General features: G+C 35.0%; 1 protein-coding gene across 1 annotated transcript; it reads left to right on the top strand.

The window, feature by feature from the left end:
• The first annotated feature begins 2,995 nt into the window (after positions 1-2,995).
• Positions 2,996-3,612, top strand: LOC120079148. The gene is made up of 2 exons (XM_039033324.1): positions 2,996-3,337; positions 3,436-3,612. The coding sequence occupies exons 1-2, from the start codon at positions 2,996-2,998 to the stop codon at positions 3,610-3,612; spliced, it is 519 nt and encodes a 172-aa protein (XP_038889252.1).
• Positions 3,613-26,377: the final 22,765 nt, after the last annotated feature.

A 26,377-nucleotide genomic window follows, 5' to 3' on the forward strand; every position in this document is an offset into this window, starting at 1 on the left:
CTGAACTGCTAAAGCAACATGAGATGCATTGTAGAGTTTGTACGAAGGAGAAGAAAAGGTAAAATTAGTACGATTCCAAAAATTTGATACCATTCAAATGAAAGATGCTGAAACTATTAAAGACATTTTCAATCGTGTTCTCTTAATTATTAATCAATTGAGATCAAATGTGTTAGGTTTTGTGTGATTGATAATATTTGTTTAAGCATCTCAGATGTTCTGAGAATTGTCTCTACATTGTTTCTTTTAGGAAAAGGATTTTTTTTGGAAATACTTATTCTGTAAGATTTTTTTCCTTATCTGTTTTTTGCTTTTCTGTGATATTCTACCGATATCCATTTCCTTTCTATCTCCCAATTGCTATGGAATTTAGGGTTGGCTAACTTTGTTTCCTCTGCTCATATTGAAAGGTTTCTTTACATTCTGAAAACATCAACCATATTATTTTTTTAAGCTCATATTGTGGAAGAACATTTTGTGTGTTTAGTCGACCGTGTAATGCATTGACAATCTAAGTTCTCTTGTTCTTGAAGACATTCTCTGTGTTCCTCTCTTCGAGAGCAAGACAATTTATTGAGAAGGAATTCTTAAACTTAGGAGGAGCTTAAGTCATTCAAGCAAAGTGTACTTTATGTTAAAAGGAAAGATACAGCCAGAGTGGGAAGGAGTCTCACGGCTTGAAAGGAGCTCAACATTATAGAGAGGAAGTCTCGATCTTAGGGGGAGCCTAAGGTTTACTTCACTAATAATACAACTTAGGGGGAGCCTAAGACACAGTGAGAGGGATCGTACCGAGGGGGAGCCTAGAATATTTGCTGAGTTTCAAGCTGTACGAGAGTCACTATAATTGTGCATCTATTACAGATAAGTACTGTGTTGTAATTTCTTATCATTAATATTAGTAGAGTTATATTTCCTGGGCATCTTTCCCCCAGATCTAGGTGAGTTACACCGAACTAGGTTAGTAATCTCTGGTGTTATGATTGTTTCTTCTTTCTGAAATGCTATAACATAAGCCTAATATTGTTAATGTGTAGTAGATACCTCCTTGTCATTTTTTTAATTGGTATCAGAGCGGGTCACCATTATCTCTGGTGCTATGATCCTACTTTGTCCTGATGGAAGGAGTAAAAGAAGAAGGTTCTACGTCTTGTCCACATATACTGGATGGAACCAACTATGCATATTGGAAAGGATGGATGACTGCCTTCCTAAAGTCCTTAGATAGTAAATCCTCGAATTCTATTATAGTTGGTGGTTTCATCCTCAAGTCTCAAATGAGAAAGGTGAATTGAAGCTCAAGCCTGAAGTTGAGTGGTCTAAGGAAGAAGATGAAGCCTCTCTTTGGAATTCTAACTTTTGAAATGTCTTTCAATGACTTAGGATATCTCCTCTATGAATAGTCAACTAGTTCAGGATATCCCCTTATAATGGCAAAAAATGCCGAAAATCCTAGATCGTCTGTTCAGAGACCTCATTGTTCTAAGAAGGACTTTAACAAATCAGAAGGGAATGATTCAAACAAAGATAAATTGACCTAGCCGTTATTACAGCAAATTGGATCTGGTAGATCAGAGAGGAATCTGGTAGAATGATTGGATCACAAACTAATTATTCATTAGAAGATCAGTGGAACTTAAGGAGCAAGATGTAATATCGGGGGTAAACAACAAATTGACCTAGCCGTTATTACGAACAACCTGTGAAAGGTCGACTTACTGATTGTGGTTAAATCAAGTGGACACAAATATATCTACAGTGAGGAGAGTGCAACCATCGAGCAAAAGTGGTGTGGCTTGATAGTTAATGCATACTGATTAATTTGGCCTAAAGAGTTTTAGCCAATTAATCTTAAATCGTTGAAGCTCATGATTTGTAGGTCCATAAGGTCCCTCTATTAGCTTGTAAAACATGAGCACCTTGAATTAATAAATTGAGTGAATTTGAAATAATATCAATTTGAAGTGCTCAAACTGAATTCCAAATTGAAATTAGGGTTTGAATTCGAATTCAAATTAGGGTTTGTATAATGATATAATTAAACGTTTAATTTATCGAAATTAAACAAAATTGGAGAGTTTATAATATTTATATATTGATTTAAATATCAATTACATGAATATGATTCATGTTTAAAATTAGGTATGCGATTAATTTAATATTTTATATTAAATTATTATGTAATTAATTAAATATGTTTAATGAATTAAAAATCAAATTAATTTTCAATTTCAATTCAATTTGAGAAATTGAATTTCGATGTTTTAAATTTAATAAAAGCTCTAAAAGTGGAGTATTGAAGGCGGAGAGGAAAAAGTTCCTACTGAGTTCTTCTCCTTCACCTGAAATCTCTTCCCTTTTCCTTCACAAATTCAGCTCAATTGTGAGTTCCACCACTCAAATTCAAGGTTGAGAATAGTAGAGAAGATCTTTTGATGGTTCACTGTTGAATTGGAGCTGGAATCTCATGAAGAGCAACTTGGAATTGGGAGAATTCATCAAAGGTATGTAGTTTAGAAACCCTCTGAAGTTTCCGTTTATTGATTCTGTTTGCTTTCGTTGCATGCTAGCAGAACCTATTAGCCAACTTGTTTGTTGCAGTCCTTAAGCGACCAGAGAGGAAATGGGAGAATGTGTCTATAGACTTTATCGTGGGGTTACCCCAATCAGCAAAAGGCTTTACTGTTATTTGGGTTATAGTAGATAGGCTCATTAAGCTAGAATATTATTAAGCTAGCACATTTTATATGGGGAAGTCTATTTTCTCAGTAAGCAAGTGGGCGTAGTTGTACTCTAAAGAGGTGGTAAGAATGCACAAAGTACCCGTGTCCATTGTGTTATACAGAGACCTTCATTTTACATCCGACTTTTGGAAGAGTCTTCAAATAGTGTTAGGTACTTATGGCAGATAGAATGTTTGAACCAGATATTGGAGGATATGTTATGCGCATGTGCGATAAAGTTCTCAAGAAGTTGGGACTCTCACCTACATTTGATGGAGTTTGCTTATAATATCAATTACAAGGCTACCATCGGCATGTTGCCATTTGAGGCGCTTTATAGAAAGAGTTGCAAGTCTTCTATTTGTTGGGATGAGGTAGGACAGAGGAAGTTGCTAGGGCCTGAGCTAGTACAAATCATAAACGAGGCAATACAGAATATTAGAGCTTGTATGCGAACAACTCAGAGAAAACAGAAAAGTTATGTCGATGTTAGGTGTAAGGACCTACAATTTGAAACTGGTGTTAAGATGTCCTTAAAGGTAGCACCTATGAGAGGTGTTCTGAGGTTTGGAAGAAAAGGAAAGCTAAGTTCGCAATTCATTGGACTTTTCGAGGTCTTGGAGCGAATTAGCCCTGTAGTTTATCGGTTGGCGTTCCACTGTTATTCTCTTTAGTTCATAATGTTTTCCATGTTTCGATCCTGAGGAAGTAGGTAACAGATCCATCACATGTGGTGGATTATGAACCATTATGGTTAAATGAGATCTTGAGTTATGAAGAGAAACCTGTAGAAGTTCTCACCAGAGATGTGAAAATGTTACACAGTAGGGAGATAACACTTGTGAAGGTTATGTGGCAGAATCACCAGTTGAAGGAGGCTACGTGCTAGCGAGAGGGTGAGATGAAAACCCAATACCCAAAGCTTTTTCAGGAATGCACTTTCGAGGATAAAAGTTTTTTAAGGAGGGAAGAATGTAACATCCCGAGTTTTTCATAATTTAAAATCAGTATTTTTGTAATAATTGAGGATATTTTTGTTACTTTTGAAATTTAGTTCTTTTAATGGAAAATTTGGGTTTTATGCTGAATTACTTCGATTTTTATGTTAATGTCAAAAATTGAGATTGTATTGGGAGAATTGTTTTATTTTAAAATTTGAGTTTTGAAGAGGAAGTGGAAAGGATTGTGATTATATATATATATATATATATATATATATATATATATATATATAATTGTGCTTTGAAGGAAAGAATAAAATAGAATAAAATAGATGGTTTATCAATAAAATAACATAATTTTTTTTAAACCCTCGCTCTCTCTTCCTTCCTCCCGCGGGAGCCCTCCCCCATTTTTTAATTTTCCTTTTTAGTGACGCCAGCCCCCCTCGTTTTGTTTTTGTTCTTTTTCAACCGTTGCCACCGTCCAACAAGCCGAGGCACCACTCACTTCACTAGATCTAAAGGCGTTCACCGCATCGCTTCCTTCAGGTGTCGTTAGTCGGTCAACTCCCAACTGTCTGACCCGTTTGCGCACCGTTAGCCTAGAGCCCCCCCCGTCATCGCTGCTTCGGTTAGTGTTCACCACCATTTTTGTCTGTCATGCGTAAGGATGACGTCTTCCTTCAGTTTGCATTCAATCGATCGTCCGAAGACAACTTATTAGATCTGGCCGACACCCATTAGTCTTTCTGCCGCCGGTCACTATTGTTTGGGTTTCACTGGAATCTTGGATTAAGGATATGTTTTAATTGTTTTTTATTGGGTTTTCTTGAGGATTTTGAGCAGTCATTAAATTTTTGGCCCTGATTTATTGGTACTCGTCGTATTTTTGGATTTTAGGGCAGAATTTCAGGTTATTGAACTTGTCGTCCAACCAATTAAAGGTATAATCGATGAATTTTGGTGAAGGGTAAGGCTCTAAACTCATTTGGATTGTTAAGCATGTTGTATGTTTTATGGATTACTCGGTTTAGGTTTGACTGAACCATGGACTGTGACCTAATACAAATTTCCATGATGTTTGGATAATATGTATGGATCTTGAGATTTCTTGGTGTTTCCTTTTGGGTGATTTTAAGTGTTATCCCGTGGGTTTTTGTTAAGTTATTGAGAAGCTTTTGGTTTAGGATTGGTGCTTTTGAAGTTGTTCTTAAATATTCAAATTTATATTTTCTTGTTTGTTACTTTGGTTTGATTCAAGGTCTCATTGGGCAAGGGAGAGGCTAAGCTTGCTAGTTTCTAGAGTTTGCAATTAGAGCTAAATAATCTTACTACTGAAACTACCTATTGAAGAAAATCGGATATAATGATTTCCATGAGCAGCGAAATGATCGTTCCAAATTTCAGTTGTATTTGAACAACAACAATTATAGTCAAGAAACGGAAACATAAAAGCTATGCACAAAACGAAATTATAACATGCTTTTTTAAAGATCAAGGGATAGAATTATACATACCTTTGAAGACGAGTCTTGAACACCCTTGATCACGAATGCTCGTTCACAGCAAGATGGTAATCACGAATGCTCGAACACTACGACCGCTACACTGCACGATCACAGCGACCACGAACACAACGATCACCAAGATCACGAACACAGTAAACTCCAAGACCACGAACACAGCGAACAACCTCCAATAACCTCGAATACGTTGAGTTGAGTACGACACCAACAAAATGGCTACCTTGGTATTCTCGGTGTGAGAATTCAGAAGTTTTGGCTCTATGTGGACTTGGTTAAAGTAAGAGATCGGAGTAACAATCGTGTAAACGATTGAGCAAGTGGGAGATGACAAGTCTATCGTATAGATGATGCCCAATCGTTTAACAGAAGCTATGCGATCCTTAGCTAGTCGGCCAGCTGAGTGACTATCGTGTAGAGTCACTCCACGAGCATCTAGTCTCTCTTCAGCTATCGTTTGTAAATCATATTTACTTGACAACCACCATGAGAACTTCTGAGAATAGAAATCTTAATTCAACAACTTTTTCAAATCTTACTAAATTTAGGAAAATAATAACGGGAAAAAATGCACGTTATTATAGTGCTAAGTTCTTAAACAATGTTGGATTGCATTGATAGAATATGTTAAATTGCGTCCATTAAGCATAAATTCTACAATATTGCGGTCGTATGCGTCCAACGCATTAGGGCAGTTGATCTCTATATTTTTATGCAGAATAATGCATTAAAGCAATGCAAAGAATGCGATCATAGGAATACATCAGTCGAGCGCAACTTCACCGTAAGACTTTGCATTGATCGTGCTCGCAAACATCCACCCAAAAAGAATCACCGCAACATGGTGGGTGCATCTGGACGAAAGGACAATTAAGATCGATGGGACAGAAAGCTGATGGAAATCTGATATAAATTAAGTTGACAGTCGATAACGGTCACAAAGTACATCCAGCTTTATCGATGACAACTATCCGACGCATCAGTCAGGAATTAAAGCTGTCCCATCTGTACAACCAGGAGAGAGAAGCCGCCTTTCACCTTTGATGCCCTATAAATACCAAGTGCATTCTTCAGAGAAGGGGTTAAGCAGTCGATTACTTTATCACTTTACAAATTCACACCTCTATTCATAGTTTTCTTTTCCATTTCATGGCGGAGATAGAGAAAAGTGGTGACGTTAGAGATCGTCTAAGGCGGCTCGAGAGAGAACCTTGGGGCATAAGAGCGAGAGCTAGTTGACTCTCGTGAAAGCAAGAATGTCTTTAGAGCACGAGTAGAATAGTGTAACACCTGGTGGCAAGAAATTGCTCCAGGCTCTTTACTATACTTGCATGATTATTCTGTACTTCATCTTTTATCTATTCAATGAAAGTTCTATTTCTACATCTGCTCATTCTCTTAATACGCATGAGTTGCTAAACTAGTTGAATGGGTTGAGAAGAACTAAGCTAACATGATCTAGGAAGTTCATTGCATGCGATTGTCTAGTTTTATGCTGTGCGAAACATCCCTTTAGAGTTACTCGAGAGAGAATCTAAAGAAAGAACCTAATGTCTCGCATTCCGAATTTTAAAAGATGCGCTGATTATCGTGCCCGTCTTGATTGCACCGGATTGGCACTGTCATTCGAAATCATGTGCGACGCAAGCAGGTACGCAATGGGAGCCGCGTTAGCACAAAAGAAGAAAACTATTTTGCACCCTATCGCATATGCAAGTAAAACTCTGAACCCTACTCAAATCAATTATACCACCACTGAAAAAAACTGCTGGCTGTGATTTTTGCGTTGAAAAATTTTCGGGCATATCTATTGGGAACCAAGGTACTCATTCACACTGATCACTCGACAATCAAATATTTGATGACAAAGAAGGATGCAAAGCGAGGTTGATCAGATGGGTTCTCCTCCTTTAAGAATTTGATATTGAGATAATTGATCGGAAGGGGACAAAGAATCAAGTTGCGGATCACTTGTCTAGATTAGAAAATCCCGAAGTTGATCGCAATGAATCTGAAGTGAGTGTCGTGTTTCCGGACGAGCAGCTATTTCACATAGAAGAATTTCCCTGGTCATCGTTAACTATTTAGTTTGTGAACAATTCCCTGAAGATTACACATACTATTAACAGAAGAAGCACAAGCATGAATGCAAGCATTATTATTGGGATGAACCGAATCTGTATAAAAGAGGTACAGACCAAATCATTCGATTATGCGTACCAAATGCTACTCAACAACGCATATTGTCACAGTGCCACGATTCGCCATATGGAGGGTACTTAAGAGGACATCGTACTGCAACCAAAGTTTTGCAAAATGGATTCTTTTGGCCTTCATTATTTAAAGATGCTACTGACTACGCAATGAAATGTGATCTGTGTCAACGCACCAGTAGCATTTCATAGAAGAACGCAATGCCAATGAACACTATCTTGGAGCTGGAATTATTTGACATCTGAGGGATTGATTTCATGGGACCATTTCCTCCTTCGCATGGCAAGCATTATATCTTATTGGCTATCGATTACATTTCCAAATGGGTAGAGGCAATTACATGCACCGCAAGTGATGTTGTGGTAATCTTCCAGTTCCTCAAGAAAAATATTTTCACTCATTTTGGCACTTCCCGTGCCATCATAAGTGATGAAGGATCACACTTTGTCAACCACAATACAAAGAAGCTGTTGCGCAAGTACAATATCCTCCACAAGGTGGCCACCGCATACCACCCGCAAACAAATGGCCAGGCTGAAGTGTCCAATCGTGAAATTAAATTGATACATGAGAAGGTAGTAAAACCTTCGCAAAAGGATTGGGCAATGAAGCTTGATGATGCGTTGTGGGCATACAAGACAACATTTAAAACACCTATAGGTATGTCCCTCTATGCGTTGGTATTCGACAAGGCGTGTCATTTTCCTTTGGAGCTGGAGCATAAAGCATTATGGGCGGTCAAGAAATTGAATTTTGATTTGAAGAAAGTAGGGGAAGAGCGAAAACTGCAGCTGGTCGAGCTAGAAGAATGGAAGGTTAACTCATATGAGAATGCGAAGATTTACAAAGAGCGCACCAAGCGCTGGCATGATAAACGCATAGGCACTATAAACCTCCAAATCAGGCAAAAGGTCTTACTCTTCAATTCAAGATTGCGGCTCTTCTCGAAAAAATTAAAATCGCGCTGTTCCGGACCCTTCATCATCAAAGCAATATTTCCACATGGTGCGGTGGAACTGATCACCAAGGATGGCAGTCGAACATTTAAAGTTAATGGGCAACGGATAAAGGCATATTGTGGAGGATATTTCTAGCCAGACACAGTCTTTGCAAAGTTGAAAAACTCGGACTATCCCTTACTCAACTCTTGAACAACTCTTTGTCATTTTACTATTATCAGTATTTCACTTATTTCTCAAAAAAAAAAAAAATTGTTGTTTTATTTTAAAATCATTTGACACTCTCTTTGTTTGTTTACAAGAATTAAGGCACAGGATTGCGAAGAAGCAAATGATCTCACTCCATCACTGCAATCCACAGAAGCAAAAATCGCCGCAAGGATGGATGCATCAATACACAATGCGGGCGACAACGCAAAATTTGGGGGTGTACTCTTTCTTATCTTTATTTCAAATTTTGCGCTATTATATTGCATTTCACTTTTCGAAGTCTTATCACCGCATCTTTCTTAATTACTGCAATCATTTGACAAATAGAAAAATTTAGTAGTTCACCGCATGTTGTTTCTTTGCCAATTATGATTTCAATGATGACAAATATGCATCTCTGCCTTTCGTATATATCAGAATTATCTTAAGATAGTCACCTCATGAAATATTTCTAAAAGTTAGGGGTTTGCTAGCTTTCTCTAAAACTCTCTTTACAATGTATTCTATGATCATTGCATGACTTATTTTAATTTCCTTTGGCAATGAAGACATTGCCGTATTTTAAATTTGGGGGTGAGGTATTTATTTTCGACCTTGCTATATCTTTCTCTCTCTATATATGTATAGAATAACAACTCCACTGTCAACGCAATGGGAAACCCATGTTGATAAGAGTTAAGTTGTGAAAGGCACTTACCCATAATTGGATGTTCGCATGACACACGTGGGGGCAAGCCAAAACGAAAGTAAGTCACCAGGATCAATGCATAGATCAATGACCGCAACTCCAATACCAAATTGGTATGAGTTTAGTATGAGAAAGAGTGCAATGCTTGTAGTTGGATGTCTGCATGACACACGTGGGGGCAAGCCAAAACGAAGGCAAAACACTCAGATCAGCGCAAGGTAAAAAAAAAAATAGCAATGAAGAAAATTTTTGTGTAAGGATAAATGATTTGACACCCCGGTGGGAAATTTTCTTTTTGAAATAAATCATGCGATGTTCCAGAATTTAGTAAAGTCCTTTTGAAAGTTAAGCTTGCAATCCCTAAGTCTTAGAAATATTTTAGGAAGAGACTTGAATAAGACTTAAGGAAATTTTGGCATATAGGATTTGAACGAAGTATCCTTGAGAAATCTAGGGATAGAACTTTGCGGTTAACTTGCTAAAGGAATCTTTAGTTTATGCTTGAGGACAAGCATTGTTTAAATTTGGGGGTGTGATAACGGGCAGAAATGCACGTTATCATAGTACTAAGTTCTTAAATAATGTTGGATTGCATTGATGAAATATGTTAAATTGCGTCCATTAAGCATAAATTCTATAATATTGCGGTCGCATGCGTCCAACGCATTAGAGCAGTTGATCTTTACATTTTTGTGCAGAATATGCGCTGTCTCTTATACACATCTAGATGTGTATAAGAGACAGCGTCCAACGCATTAGAGCTGTTGATCTGTATATTTTTGTGTAGATATGCGTTAACGCAATGTAGAGATTGCAATCATTGGAATACATTGGTCAAGTGCAACTTCACCGCAAGACTTTGTGTTAATCGTGCTCACAAAGATTCGCCCAAGAAGAATCACCGCAACTTGGTCGGCACAACATGGTGGGTGCATCTAGGTGAAAGGATAATTAAGATCGATGGGACAGAAAGCTGACGGCAGTCGGATCCAATTTAAGTTGGATAACGGTCACAAAGTACATTCAACTTTATCGGCAATTATCTGGCGCATCAGTCAGGAATTAAAGTTGTCCCATCTATACAACCAGGAGAGAGAAGCCGCCTTTCACCATGGAAACTCTATAAATACCAAGTGCATTCTTCAGAGAAGGGATTAAGCAGTCGATTACTTCATCACGTTACAAGTTCATGCCTCTGTCCATAGTTTTCTTCCATTTTAAGGCGGACGCGAGGAAGAAGGTGTGCCGATAGATCGTTCCGGAAAGCTTGGGAAAGCACCGGAAGCTCCAAGACAGAGAGAGGGTCGACGCCTGCAGAAGCGGAAACATTTAAAGATCAGAATAGAGATTCAGTGTAAAACGCCTCGATCAGCAAGGAATGGCTATCAAGCTCTCTGCCTTTATTTTCCATTATCATTTTGTACTCAACTCAGTTAGAAGAATGGAATGTCTTTCTCTATATTTGTTCATTCTCTGTTATTTAAGCATGAGTAGCTAAATTAGTTGAATGGGTTGAGAAGTAGTTAGCTAGCATAACGAGGGAATCTTCCTCTTTGAAAATATCTTGTTTATGTATGCTTCATTCATCTATTAGAGATAGTCGGGAGGGTAGTCTAAAAACAGGATCTAGACTTGGGAAGGTCGGGTCAGAATCTAGGTTTGGAAGAACCAGATTAGAACGCAAAATGGGAGATGCTTAGGAATGAGCACTATTTGTTATTAACGCATCGCATGCATCTTAGCAATAAGGTATGATTGTATGCGGTCACCTTGCTTTTAAGCATTTTGCATCAATGCATCGGACAAGAGTAGAGACTTAGGGATAAGCTCTATGGACATTTTTCATTCAACGTATGCGTCATAAACTTAGAAGATTGCATTTCATTTGGAAATGACTTGCTGTGCATGGTTGTAACATGATCGCAAGGTTTGACGCATTCCCGAGTAACGCTAGCTAAATATCTTCTCAACCCGTTCATCACATACCTATTGCATCTATCAACGCAACTATCTTTCTCAAATCCGCCGCCTTTACTTACTTCGTTTTTTTCATCAACGCAACAACACACCCAACACTTTATTTATTTACTTAGTTACCACAAAGTTTCTATAAACATTACCAACACAACTATTTTCACAAGTCTTTGTGTTCGACCCTGGACTTACCAGGAAACTCCAGGGAATTTACACTTGAATTCCGCTGAGGAAACTTGAGTGCACAATGCAATCTATCAACGCATATCATCCATATTTCCACTTAACAAAATTAACGCATCAATTACCTTTCAGGCATGGAGTAATATTATCTAAGGAATAGTGTCCTGAGACGGATTCCCTATGCATCTGATGTTGATAGCCTAATGTATGTGATGTTGTGTACTAGACCTAATATCTACTATGCAGTGAGAATAGTCAGTAGATATCAGTCTAATCCATGATATGATCACTGGACCACCGTTAAGAATATCCTGAAGTATCTACAGAGAACGAAGGACTACATGAATGTGTATGGTTCTAAGGATTTGATCCTTACAAGATACACAGACTCTGATTTTTAGACTGATAAAGATTCTAGGAAATTCATATCAGGATCGGTGTTCACTTTTAATGGAGGGGTAGTAGTCTAAAGGAGCACCAAGCAAGGGTGCATCGCTGACTCCACCATGGAGGCTGAGTATGTAGCAGCTTAGAAGGAAGTTGTTTAACTCAGGAAATTCTTGATTGATCTGGAAGTCGTTCCAGATATGTTCAAGCTCATCACACATTATTGTGATAATAGTGGTGCTATGGCTAATTTCCAAGAGCATAGGAGTCACAAGTACGGGAAATACATAGAGCAGAAGTATCGTCTCATCCGTAAGATTGTGCATCGAGGGGATGTGATCGTCTCACAGATAGCTTCGGAGCACAACATTGCTAATCCATTTACAAAGGCTCTCATGACTAAGGTATTTGAGGACCACCTGTAAAGTATGGGTTTATGGGACATGCCACGTTTAGACTAGGGCAAGTGGGAGATTTGTACTGGGCGCGTGTTATGCCCTAGTTTATTGATTTGTGTAATTTGTATTTTAGTTGACTTTTACGTTGTACAACTCCACTAACTTTAGGTTAAGTGGGAGATTGTTGGGGTCGATGCCCTAAATCTCATAATGTCCTATAGTTTGTAATTGTATTGTACAACCATTTTATTTTTCTAATAAAATATATGATATTTTATTCCATATTTTAGTTGCATTAACCACAAACCAATAAACTAACATTCAAAGTTATCTTATAGCTTAAATATGTATGTAGAGACATACGGGTGGATCATGTTTAAGTGATAACCTAAATGGTCTGTAGTAGATGGATAAGGCTGGATACCTTATCCTGGTGACACTACGAGTATGGCACGCTTTGTAGGTGTTACAATTGTTATAAAGTGCTACAAATGATTTGATCTTGATCATTAATGTGAAGACATGTGAGTAGGGATATTATATACAAAGAAGTTTGTATAAGACCGGACCACGAAATATTTAGTCTCATTATATAACGTCGTTCATAATAGAGACTTACATTTCATCAGGATGACCATATGTAACATGACTTGAATCTTGAGTGAGTTGTGAACTCCTGCCTATGAAGGCGATCCTTTGATTTGTATGGGTGAGAGTGGTCAAATTGCCGACTCAACAAGCCTACCATTTTGGGGATTCATTTGATTAGGGAGCTAGGAACGTAGCTACATAAGAAGAAATCACTCCTTCCTTAATATCGGGGCAAGTAGATAAATTGCTCTCTTAAGGGCTGATTCAAGGGGTTGAACAATGTGACACTACACCTTCTCCTTATCCGAGAGGGGTTTGGTCATAGTTAGACTATGATTTATTGTTTATTAGAGGGATCAGTGGTACTTAAGAAGCTAGATATAACTATAGGGGCAAAAAGGTCATTTTGGCCCAGCTGTACTTATGAGCAATTTGTGAAGGGTCATTGTACTATTGGTTGGTTATATCTAATGGACACAAAAATATATCTGTAGTGTGAAGAGTGCAGCTATCGATCTTTAGTAGAGTGCCCAATAGTTAACGGATGATGAATAATTTAATTAAAAAGTTTAATTAATTATTCACGTACCGTTGGAGCTTCAAGCTACAGGTCCATAAGGTTACCTCGGTAGCTTAACGAGATTTAGTGAGAATCAGTTTTTGGATTAATTGAGAAAATTAATTATATATGATATAATTAATTAAATTTTTAATTATAAATGATATAATTACTATAATATATTTGATACATTATAATATTAATTAAGAGAAATTAAATATTTGAATATGATTCAAATATTAATTACGTGAATCAGATTCAAATAATTAAAATTAATATAAATGGGATTTTCTATTAAATATCGTTTTTGAGGGAATTAAACCATAGGGGTTATATTGTATTGATACAATATTGAACTATAGATGATATGTTATATTTGATATAACATATAGTTTAATATATATTGTATGATAAAATAGTTATCACATATATATGTGTGTGTGTGTGTGTGAATATTAAAATTAATTTAATATGTTTTTTTATTAAAAAAAAGTAATTTTGGGAGGGAATTGTAACTCCCTCCCCACCTTTTGCTTTCTCAGACGTGAGAGTGGGAGGTTATCCTCATTTTGTGCAATTTTGGTGAAAACTGGACACTGAGTTTCTCTCAACACACAGAAACGTTCTGTGAAGTTTTACTTCTTTCTGCCAATATGAGCGTAGCTCAACTGGCATAGTGTTTGTACTATCGACTTTGAAGTCCGATTCCTCCACCCCACATGGTTATAGGTTCCGATCCCTATAGATGGTGGCCATGCATTGATTAATTAGTACAATTATCGAATTTTATTCGATCCCACAGATGGTGGCCATACATTGATTAATTGGTACAATTATATTTTATCTTTAAAAAAAAAAGTTTTAATTCCTTCTCCTCTTTCTCAATAATCCATCCCTCTATAAATCCAAAATAGTCAGAGCCCCTCTCCTCCTGTGGTGGTGTTCTTCGAGGGTTTTTCAATTGAATAATCGTTTTTCATAGGTAAGGGTTTTCTAACCCATTTTATGATTATTTAATTTGTTAAATGCTTACTGTAATTTTTTGGTTAAATGCATATTTTCTTTTTGTCTCTATAAAATTGAAAAAATGTTAGATGATCCGCTTTAGTTTTATGGTCCCTTCATAGGTTCCTTCACCAGCATCTTAAAATGAAGACAATGTTTATATAAAGAAAAACAAGAAATTATTTTTGTCAGAGAACAAGTGCCTTGGAAAAACTTGTAGCTTGAATGTTCCACCAAGAAAAAAAAAAGTGGACTATCTCCAAATGATCGGTAACATTTGTTTCACATCTCCTATGGAACCCAAGAATGCAATTAAAGCCTTAAAAGATAAGTGTTAGGTTAATGTTATGCAAGAAGAATTGATGCAATTTAAAAGACTTCAAGTCTGGATGTTGGTTCCTCGTTCTATTTTAGCAAATGTTATAGGAACAAAATGGATCTTCAGAAACAAATCTGACGTGAATGAAACAATTCCAAGAAATAAGGCTCGACTAGTTGCCCAAGGGTTCTCCCAAATAGAAGGTGTCGACTTTGATGGGATGTTTGTTCCTATAGCATGTCTAGAAGCCATCAGACTATTGCTAAGTATTACTTGCTTGCTAAAATTCAAACTTTGTTAGATGGATATCAAAAGTATGTTTCTCAATGGACACTTAAATAAGGAATTTTATGTCGAGCAACTGAAAGGCTTTGTAGATCCTATTCACCTTGATCATGTGTACAAGCTTTAAATAGCTTTGTATGTCCTTAAGCCAGTACCTCATGCTTGGTACGATCACTTAACTGAATTTCTTCTCAGACAGGGGTATGTGAAAGGGGGAGTTGACAAAATGTTGTTTGTAAAGAAAGAAAAAGAGAGTCTGGTAATTACCTAAATTTATGTGAATGATATTGTGTTCGGAGGAATGTCTTAGCATCTCGTAGATCATTTTGTAAATCAAATGCATATAAATTTGAAATAAGTTTGGTTAGTGAACTGACATATTTTCTAGATCTCCAAATCAAGTAGCTTAAAGATGGAATTTTCATTTCTCAAAGCAAATATGCTAAAGACTTACTAAAAAGGTTTGGGCTTGAAAAGGCTCATACAAAGAGAACTCCTACTCCCATTCATGTTAAAATGTCTAAAGACTCTGATAGACCTTGCATTTTATGAGAATTTGTATCTAAGCATTATTGAAAGTTAACTTTATCTCACTACAAGCATACTTGACACTGTATTTTCCATGAGGGTCATCTATTGGGTGCCAAACGGATCATCAAACATAATAATGGTACATATGAGTATGGTCTTCTATATTCTTTTAATACGAACTGCTCCTTGGTTGGGTATTGTGATGCAGGTTGGACTGGAAGCTCAGAAGATCGAAAAAACACTTCAGGTGGATGTTTCTTTTTGGGAAAAAACCTTGTTTCTTGGTTTAATAAGAAGTAGAAATGTGTGTCTCTCTCCACTGTTGAAGTCGAATATGTTTCTGCTGGAAGCAGTTATGCTCAACTTCTCTAGATGAAACAAATTCTCAAAGAATACGATGTCCCACAAAATGTTATGACATTATACTGTGATAACTTGAGTGCCATAGATATTTCTCAAAATCTTGTCCAAGACAGTAGGACGAAACATATTGACATCAGACATTAGTCCATCAGTGAATTGGTTGAAAGTAGACATATTGTCTTGAAACATATTCGATATGAGAATCAAATTGCTGACATCTTCACAAAAGCTCTTGACGTTAAATAGTTTGAGGCCCTCTAAACTGCCCTAGGCCTCTGTACTATTGATTTGTAGCAACTAATTAAACTTTTGGAATCGGCCATGAAGGAATTAATTCCCATCTCATCAAGTTTGGACATGTGGAATTGTGCATTTCATGAGGCAGAGCAGTGTAAGTTGAAATATATTTACTATTTGTGCTTTTTCAATAACTTTCGTCGGTTGTGTTTTGGTAGGAAAGTTATTTTTGGATTTTTTCATGCCCACTTTCTTTTTATCTTCCTCGGTCATCGTGGGTTCTCCGTGGTGATTTCTATCTAAATGATGAGTACCCGAAGGGGAACTCATACTTCAAAATAAAAAAAATGGTGCGGTACAAAGAAAAGGCAAACCAGAAAAAGGTTGATGTTTCTTTTGATGGAAATGCTCAGGAAAATGTTACAGAATCTAAGCCTGTTTCAAACCTTAATGTTGAGTCTTTGAAGAGTGTTACCACATCTGTTGCTAAGCATAAACGTTTGTGTGCCCCAGTAAGAGGTAAAAGTAAGAAGAAGAAGGGGGAGACCTCTCTCAAACTGACCACAGAGGACTTTGTGGGTCCAAGCATTGAAGTTGAATCGTCATGTTTTCCATTTGAGCCTAAAAATTTCGGAGGTAATAATCTTCCTCTTGTTCTCTCTAGGGATGAAAAATGTTATTGGGGATGTCTTGCATGCTTTGAATGTTGATTAAACTCGAATTAATGAAGGTAGAGTTAAAAAGTCTAGGGTTTCTGTCTCTGAGAATTCGTCAAGAGATAGCCTACCTGAAAGTCGTTCTTCTGTGAGTAGTGAAGAATCTAACAGAAATAAACTTGTCCAAAATGATGAAATTGTTGAAATTGAATCTTTACATGTGTTATCAAATGTCATTGCTTCTGGTAAGGTGAATGGATCAGACGATGTTGATAAAGAAGTGAGTCAAAAGGTTTCTGATTAGGAGGATGAGAAGAGCATCTCGAGTAAAGAGGGTTTGGGGAATGATGCTTAAAATGTTTTGTTTGATAAAAGGCATGAGAGTGAAAATTCTCGTGAAAAGAAAGATGCAAGAGAGAATTCACTTGACTCAGTTAATGTCTCGTCTGATGATAATGTGTCAATTAGTCTGTTAAAGCAAAAGGGTAAGCAAAAAGTTACTGGTGAGGAGCCCAGTGCTAAGAATGTTTCTATCTCTGCTATTGAGGAAAAAGAAGAAGAGTTAGTGAAAGACTCTCAGGATGTGTCTGTTTAGAATGTTCAGAAACCTAAAGTCAAGAAAAGAGAGAAAAAGAAGGATATTCCTTCAGTGCCTTTAGACAATATCTCTTTCCACTCTGTGGAAAGTGGTAAAATATGGAAGTTTATTGTTAATACAAGAATTGCTGTTGAAAGAGATATGTCCAAGCAAGCTCAAGCCTTTTTAAAGATTATGAGTCTTCTTGTGAAAGCTGATATTGTTTACACTGTGTTGAAGTTAGGGCCTTAGTACCCTAATCTTGTCCGAGAATTTTATATTAATCTTTCACATCAATTTAACAATATTGGAAGCCCAGACTACAGGAAGGTCCATGTAAGGGGACACTGCTTTGTATTTGTAACTTCTATCATTAACAAATACCTGAATCACCAAGTACCTTAAGATGTTACTGAGCAGCGTCCTTCATTGTCTGATTTGGTCTTTGAGCTTACAGGTAGTGTCAAACATGCTTGGCTCAAGAAGGGTCAACTTCCTTGTTCTAATCTCAGTGTTAAGTATATGCTGCTCCACAAGATTGGAATTGAAAATTGGTGCCTGTCGTCTCACAAAATTGGTCTCTCTACTACCTTGGCGAGTTTCTTGTATCAGATTGGCACAACGGCTGAATTCAATTATGGTGTTTTCATTCTAAACCAAATCAAATGCCACATTGGGTCTCAAGCTACCAAAGTCCCTTTGTGTTTCCTTAGACTTATCTATGGGATTCTTCTTGCTAAGAAGGTGACCTTCTCTTGGATTCAGATGTTCCTAATCCTCGTCCTCCTACTTTTTCTTTCAGTTATAGGCTATATTAGGGGAAACATATTCCTAATCTTGGACACACTAATGTTCCTATTACTGAGAGTGGTCCCATAAGAAAATTTCTTCTGACTCCTTGTGGGAAAAAGGTGATGCATGTGTTGGCAACCAAATCCAAAGATCTTGTGGTTTTGGCTCAAAACATTTATGCTCGAAAATCTGAAGTGAATGATATGCTGAATTTACTTCGTAGGGTTTTGGATGGTCCTAATCATTTTACCATGTTTATAATGTTTCTAATACTTTAGATCTGATTACTATATTTGCAACTATTCCTTATAAATATATTATTGCATACATTTTAAATATTGTTTAAATTAAAATTTAATTTTTAAATTCCCTACCAAGAACATATTTGACAACATGAAATGCAACTATATTTTTTATTAAATTTCTTATTTTCAAGTTTCAATTTTCAAATTGCCTAAAAACATAGGCTTAATTTTCTTCTAATAGTCATATTTTTTCCCCTAAAATTTGTTGTTTATGGATTTAAAATTATTTACTCCATATAGTTGTTGTATCTCTCTCTCAAATTTTTCATCTCCACATATAACTTATTAATTTATCTAAAATACATTTCCAATTTCTCTCTCTAAAATTAAAGGGGACAGTTACAGAAATGTCAAAAATGTTAATTAAAATTAGGTCCACAGCCCATGTTTATGGATTTTTGTAGAAATGGCAAAATCAGTAAGTCCAACCCAATTTCACTACTGAAATGAAAAAAGAAAAAGTCGAAAATGTCCTCAAAACTTTGAATAACTTCACGCTTCACTACCTCTTCTTCACGAAAAATTAGGGTTGCTTCTCGATTTTCCTTCCCTTCGTGCACGTACCTTAGGAACAAAAAATCTCTTGTCTTCGATTAGTATGTTCTTCTCCTTCGCCCTTTCTCTCTTCATGTTTTTGTATTTGATTCCAACTGTTCCTTTTCTTTTTGGAGATTTGCAGAGGATGGATGTTATTATAGCTTATATGTTTGTTATTTTTCGATAAAATTAAAGCCATTCTTTGCTCTGGTATTTTTCATATTTGGTGATTCTAAATTTTGTAGGGCTTTTATTAGGTCTTCGTATTGTTCTACTGTATTGATTATTCGATAATTATTCCATTGATGATAGATTGCAATTTACTGCAACTTTATATGGAGATGGATTTTAATCCTCAAAATTCCTTTTGCATTGGTTCGATTTTCATTTCTCTTTAATTCGTCTGGAAGGTTGTTGTAAATGGTGTGGTGACTTCTAATGCTAAAAAGGAACTCAAAATTAAAATTAATGACATTTTATATCGTTGAATCAAGTAGTAGTATCACTAATTTTCATTTTTGGGGATTGTAGGATCTCTAAAACTAGAGATTTTCAATCTTGATCTATGCTTTGGATGAAGCAAGAAAAAATGCTTCGAAAGAGTTGAGCTTAATAGAATGAGGAAGCTAGAGATTCTTCAATCTGCTTTTCTAAAGTTTGTTTGAGGGTTTGAATGAGGATAATTACAGTTTCTTCTTCTGTAAGATCATATCTAAGTGAAAAATTCTTATGGACATTTGTTGTGTGGGTAATATTTTATATTGTCATCTGATTGTCCTTTGATTGTGATTCTATTCTTTGACACATGGTTAGTAGTTTCTAATATTGTCATCGGATTGTCTTTCGATTGTTATCTGACTACCTTATATTATTTGAAATAGGTAGTAGTTTCTCATATTGCTATATGATTGGCATTTGATTACATTCTATTTTTTGTCACATAATTAGTAGTTTCTAATATTGTCATCTGATTGTCTTCGATTGCTATCTTATACTTGTATCGAATTCATTCTCTGGTTCTTTTAGGTTGTTGGGAATAGAATGCAAAAGAGGAAATCTTGACAAGATAAACTTCAGTGGAAAATGAACGTCCAAAAAGAAAATTGAAATGTTTTTTTTGTGGAAGATTTTTTTTACTTTGATGTTAGACTTCATGTTTTTTTTATAATATATTGAACATTGTTGTTTATAATTGTTATCTTATACTTTACGTTACACTTTCATATTAGCACGTAGTTTTTTATTTATAATTCAAGGGATTGGAATGTCCTACAGTAGAAGTAATTGGACACATCAATCTCTAAATTTCATTTTACATAATGCACATAATGGAGTGACGGAAACCATGGAAAAACATAAACCTAAACATGCTATTTACAGTTCAAATAGAAAGGAAGGGATTGAGAAATCACATACCCTTGAAGACCAAATCTTCACATTCCTCTCCAATTCAAGTCGTCTTCTCCCGATCTCACGAACTCGACATTCATGAACTCAACAAACAGGAACGGACACCACCAAGGGGTCTTCCCCATTATTCTCAGGGACGAGAACCATGCAGAGGTGTGGGCAATCTTGGAGTGAGGGAAGGAGAAGAAGATTGAGAGTTTTTTCTCTCTATAAAATTCGCAGAGAGAAAGAGAATAAGAGAGAGAGAACTTTCTCTTTCTTCATTTGTTACTTGAGAGAGGGAGAGATATTAAGGGGTGAAGGAGTTATAACTCTCTCCTCTTTATTTTTAATAAATTCGAATTCAAAATTTGAGTTTAATATATATATAAACCACTTAATATATATTTAAACTACATGTTATCACATATAACATAAACTATAGTTTATTATTCTCTCAAATAACCTAATGTATTAATCTGAATCAAATTCATATTAATTTTATCCTATTGTTTTTATATGAATCACATTCATATAAGCAATAGTTGAATCATATTCAAATTATAACACCTCCTAATAAAATATATAAATTTAATATGAATCATATTAATATTAATTTTAACATATAGTTTCAATAGGAATCATATTCATATAACTAATATTTGAATCATATTTAAATATTTAGTTCTCTCATAAAACTATACATAAATTTATATGAATCATATTCACAATAAATTATAACATATAATTTTTATATGAATCATATTCAAAAAATTAATATTTGAATCATATTCAAATATTTATTTCTCTCATAAAATTATATTTAAATTTAATATGAATCATATTCACATTAAATTTTAACATATAGTTTTTATATAAATCATATTCATATAATTAATATTTGAATCATATTTAAATATTTATTTCTCTCATAAATATGTATCAACATACATTATATTATATAATGTATCAATATACATTATTTAACTGTATTTTTTACAATTAATTCACTTTAATTAATTTGAACAATTCAAATCACACCAAAGTTAATTTGATTCCTATGAGTCCTCATTGAGCTAACGAGAGGATATTATGACCTATAGATTGAAGCTGCAATTATACAAGATTAATTGATTAAAGTCCCTTAATTAAACTAATCAACGTTCATTAATTGTCGGTCACTCCATTAAAGATCGACAGCTGAACTCTTCGCACTATAGGTAGATTTATATGTCCATTGGATATAACCAATCAACAGCACATTGACCCTTCACAAATTGCTCGTAAGTATAGCTGGGTCAAATTGCCGTTTTACCCTTGTAGTTACATCTAACTTCTTAAGTACCACGGTTCCCTCTAATGAATAATTAGTCATAGTTAAACTATAACCGAAACTTTATCGGGCTAGGAGAGGGTGAGGTAGCTCATTGTTCAAGCCCAAGAATCAGCCTTTAAGGGAACAATTTATCTTTTTACCCTATCTATAGGGAAGGAGTGAATTTCTTCTTGTGTAGTTGTGTTCCTATCTCCCCAATCAGACGAATCCCCAAAATGGTAGGCTGGAACAACTGCAAAGCGGGCTAGATAATTTATAGCACTTTACAATAATTGGGAAGATACCCTGGTTCACATGTCTCCACAAGAATGATCAGAATTAGATAATTTATAGCACTTTACAATAATTGTAACAACTGCAAAGTGGGCTAGAACAATAGTGTTACCAGGATAAGGGACCCAACCTTATCCATATACTACAAACCATTTAAGTTACCACTTAAACATGATCTACTTGTATGTCTCCACATGTATGTTTAAGTTACACTAGATAACCTTGGATCTTAGGTTCAATGGATTATTGCATAAGTAATATAAAATTAATCAACCAATGATTCAACTGACATAAAACTACGAGGCTTTAGGATATACACTCCAACAATCTCTCATTTGCACTAAAGTCAGGAAAATATGAGTCAGTGAGACATGTATCTTAAGACATACACTATACCCTACATGCTCTCTCACTTGCCCTAACACACTAGAGACATGACTCGTAGTCCTAGACAGTCTAGGAGATCCTCTCACACATTAGCCTAGAAAATCCTTTTATATAATACAAATAGTTATGTCAATAAGAACCATCTGTTCACCAATGAGATATACTCACATTCCATGTTCCGTCCACTAGAAGCACATATGGTCTCAAACTTAATCCTTGAATCACGTTATCGCATAAAGTGAATAGATTAAGTTATATCTAAAACAATTTTCAAATATCTCAAGACACCTGGAACATAAGCAGGTTATTACTTCACAAGCAAAATACTCTGACTCAGTCTAATAGACACCATCTAGGTTAAAACATGGATTTCTCTAGATCCAATATGAAACAGTATAACTTGTAAAAAATCAAATCTTAAACTATTTACACTGAAGTTTCATTATTCGTAAGTTTTAGTTTTCAACACTCAATAGTTATACCAGAGAATTCTCTTATTAAACCAACTAATTTTATATTAATGTTAATGAAGTCTCATGTAAAATTGATATCTACTCAACATTTGAGGTGTCTTAGGAAAAATTTTCCTTTGACATATCAACGTCATTGTAGATTGGTGTTGAGGTTGATGTCCTAGATCTTGTAGAGTCCTATAGTTTGTAAATATATTGAACAAACTCGTTGTATATTTAACAAAATATATGATATTTTATTCAAACTCATTGTTTATTTAATAATTTTTTTTATATTTTATTTGCATTAATCACAAACCAATAAACTAACATCCAAGTTTATCTAGTAACATAAACATGTATGTAAAGACATACGGGTGGATCATGTTTAAGCGATAACCTAAATGGTCTGTAGTAGATGGATAAGGTTAGGTACCTTATCTTGGGGACACTACGAGTATGACCCTCTTTGTAGGCGTTACAATTATTGTAAAGTGCTACAATGATATGATCAATCATGTATAGACAAGTGAGCAGGGATATTCTATACAAAGGAGTTTATATAAGACCAGACCCTGAAATGTTTAGTGTCATTATATAACACTATTCATAATAGAGAATTAAATTTCACAAAGATAACCATAGGTAATATGACCTGAATCCTGAGTGAGTTGTGAACTCCTGCCTATGAGGGCAGTTCTTTGATTTGTATGAGTGAGAGTGGCCAGATTGCCGACTCGACATGCCTACCATTTTGGGGATTCATTTGATTGTGGAGCTGGAAATACATCTACATAAGAAGGAATTCACTCATTCCCCGAGGTAGGGGTAAGTAGATAAATTGCTCCCTTAAAGGCTGATTCTGGGGCTTGAACAATGTGGGACCACACCCTGTCCTGACCTGAGAGTAGTTTAGTCATAGTTAGACTATGATTTATTGTTCATTAAAGGGATCGGTTGTACTTAAGGAGTTAATATGTAACTAGAGGGACAAAACGACAATTTTGGCCTAGCTGTACTTACGAGCAATTTGTGAAGGGTCATCGTACTGTTGATTGGTTATATCTAATGGACACATAAATATATCTGTAGTGTGAAGAGTGCACCTGTCGGTCTTTAGTGGAGTGCTCGACAGTTAAGGATGGTGAATAATTTAATTAAAGAGTTTCATTAATTATTCATGTATCGCTTGAGTTTCAAGCTACAAGTCCATGAGGTCCCCTTGGTAGCTCAATAGGATTAAGTGAGAATCAGTTTTTGGATTAATTTGAATTGTTCAAATTAATAGAGGTGTTTAATTATATATGATATAATTAAGTTATGTTAATTATATGTGATATAATTATTATAATGTATTTGATACATTATAGCTTAATTGAGAGGAAATAAATATTTGAATAAGATTCAAATATTAGTAATATGAATTGGATTCATAATTGTTAAATTTAATATAAATATGATTTATATTAAATGTCATATAAGAGAGAAAAGAAACTATAAGTTGTATTGTATATGATACAATATTAAAAATTATAGACTATATGTTATATTTGATATAACATATAATTTAATATATATAATATGATAAGTTAGTTATCATATTTTTATTTAGGGTAATTGCAATTAGTAGCATTTTTAGGAATAATAACCAAGTGTATAACATCATTTAAAAAAAATTACAAATATAGAAGTCTATCAGCAATAGACTTTTATCGTTGATAGACTCTTGCTAGTGATCTGGTCTATCACTGATAGACTTCTACCAATAACATGGTCTATCGCCGATAGACTATTTAAATTTGGCCATATTTGCAATTTCTTGTTTACATTATGTTATATCTGCTAATACTTTGGATCTAATGTCTATATTTGCAACTGTCCCTTATATTTATATATATTAAATGCCATTTTTTTTTATTTGGATTTTGAAAGACAGTAGAGAGTGTGAGAAAGATAAAATTGTTCTGCAAATTTTTAGACTGTTGGTGAACGTTCCCCAAACTTCTTCCTCTCCACTCGTCTAATTTCCCTCATTCCAAAATAGTCAAAGCCCACTACTCTTGGATTCTCTGCCTGAGAATACCGAGGAAGCCTTCGTGATAGTGTTCGGATCTTGGTCGAGGGATACTTGAAGAAAGTCTATAAAGGTAAGGGTTTCTAAAATCCTAATTTTTTCTTTTGTTAAAGCATGCTGTAATTTATGTAAATGCATATCTTGTTCTTAATTTACTGTAAAACTTACATTCAATGAAAAATAGGAATTGGGACGATCTTTCTTCCGCTTAAGGTTCTTTTCTTTTTTAATTCCTTCAATTAGTATAAGAGCCAGGTTGTTGGATTACTGATCCCAAATTCTATTTTTTTTTATTGAATGGATTTTTACAGTGATGGTAGGTATTTTGTTCTGCATTCCGTTTAGAATTCATATGATGAATGGCTTTTGGTGAATGTGGATTTTGTTGATGGATGTGTTCGGGATAGGGCTTAGTTTATCGCTTTCATTTACAAATTGGTTTGTAAGGACCCCTGTTTTGGGCTTATTTGTTTGCGATCAATTCTGTAATTTACGGTTTTGAGTTGCTCGTGTTGTTTGCGGTGAGTTTCGGAGGAAATTCAAAGCAATGCTACGATGATGAAGAAAGCTTTTTCTACAAGATCATGTAGCTTTTACTACAAGATTGTGTAGCTTTTACTACAAGATCGTGCAGCTTTTACGGCCAATGTTTACTATGCGATCGTTATAGAAAGTTCGATGGTTGTTGGTCCGGTTCGAGCAATTCAAGGCCCCGTTCACTTGTTTCGAACCGGATGACTTTTATTAATGTAATAGTTAGCCATTTTATTGTTTTATTAGTGTCCTATCCCAGTCCATCAACTTTTAGTTTTAAATATACATGTGATGTATGTTTTATTAATTTATATGTCATATTGTATGTCATATAGCTTTAAAATCCCACCATAGGTTATGCATTTATATTCCTGCATCATTTTATATTTTAAGTGTTATAATATATGTATATGCATTATTTAAATTATTTAGCATGCTCATGCATCATATAGTATACATGTTATAGTATATGTATGCATACATTATAGCATATCCATGCATCATTTATATTATAATTGTTATAATATATGGTTAAATGAGTGTATGGATGTATGCTATAGTATGATTCATTACCGTATTATATAATTGTTATATATATGTTAGTAATGAATTGAGATTGCATGAAGCATGACACTACCTTAGGTTAAATTATAAATGTTATGGTTAACTAAAGTATGCCAAGCATGCAATGAATGTTTTAATTGTTTCATATAATTATTATAACTAAATGAAATTAGATTTAAAATCAATAATAAAGAGTTGCATGCAAACCTTAGGTTAAAATCATCTTTTTAAAAATGTTTTAAAATATGATTGAGATAGACATAAGATCACATTTTTAGTGAGATTAAAATTCTTAGTTTAATCTTTTAATCGGTTTAATAGGATTAAATTGATTCTTAATAAAAGATTAAATATGTAACAAATGTATCTATAAGGGACCTTTTGCCTAAGGCGGGTTCTGGCAAGGCTGGG

Source organism: Benincasa hispida, chromosome 6 (assembly GCF_009727055.1).
Source record: "Benincasa hispida cultivar B227 chromosome 6, ASM972705v1, whole genome shotgun sequence".
Lineage (NCBI taxonomy): Eukaryota > Viridiplantae > Streptophyta > Magnoliopsida > Cucurbitales > Cucurbitaceae > Benincasa > Benincasa hispida.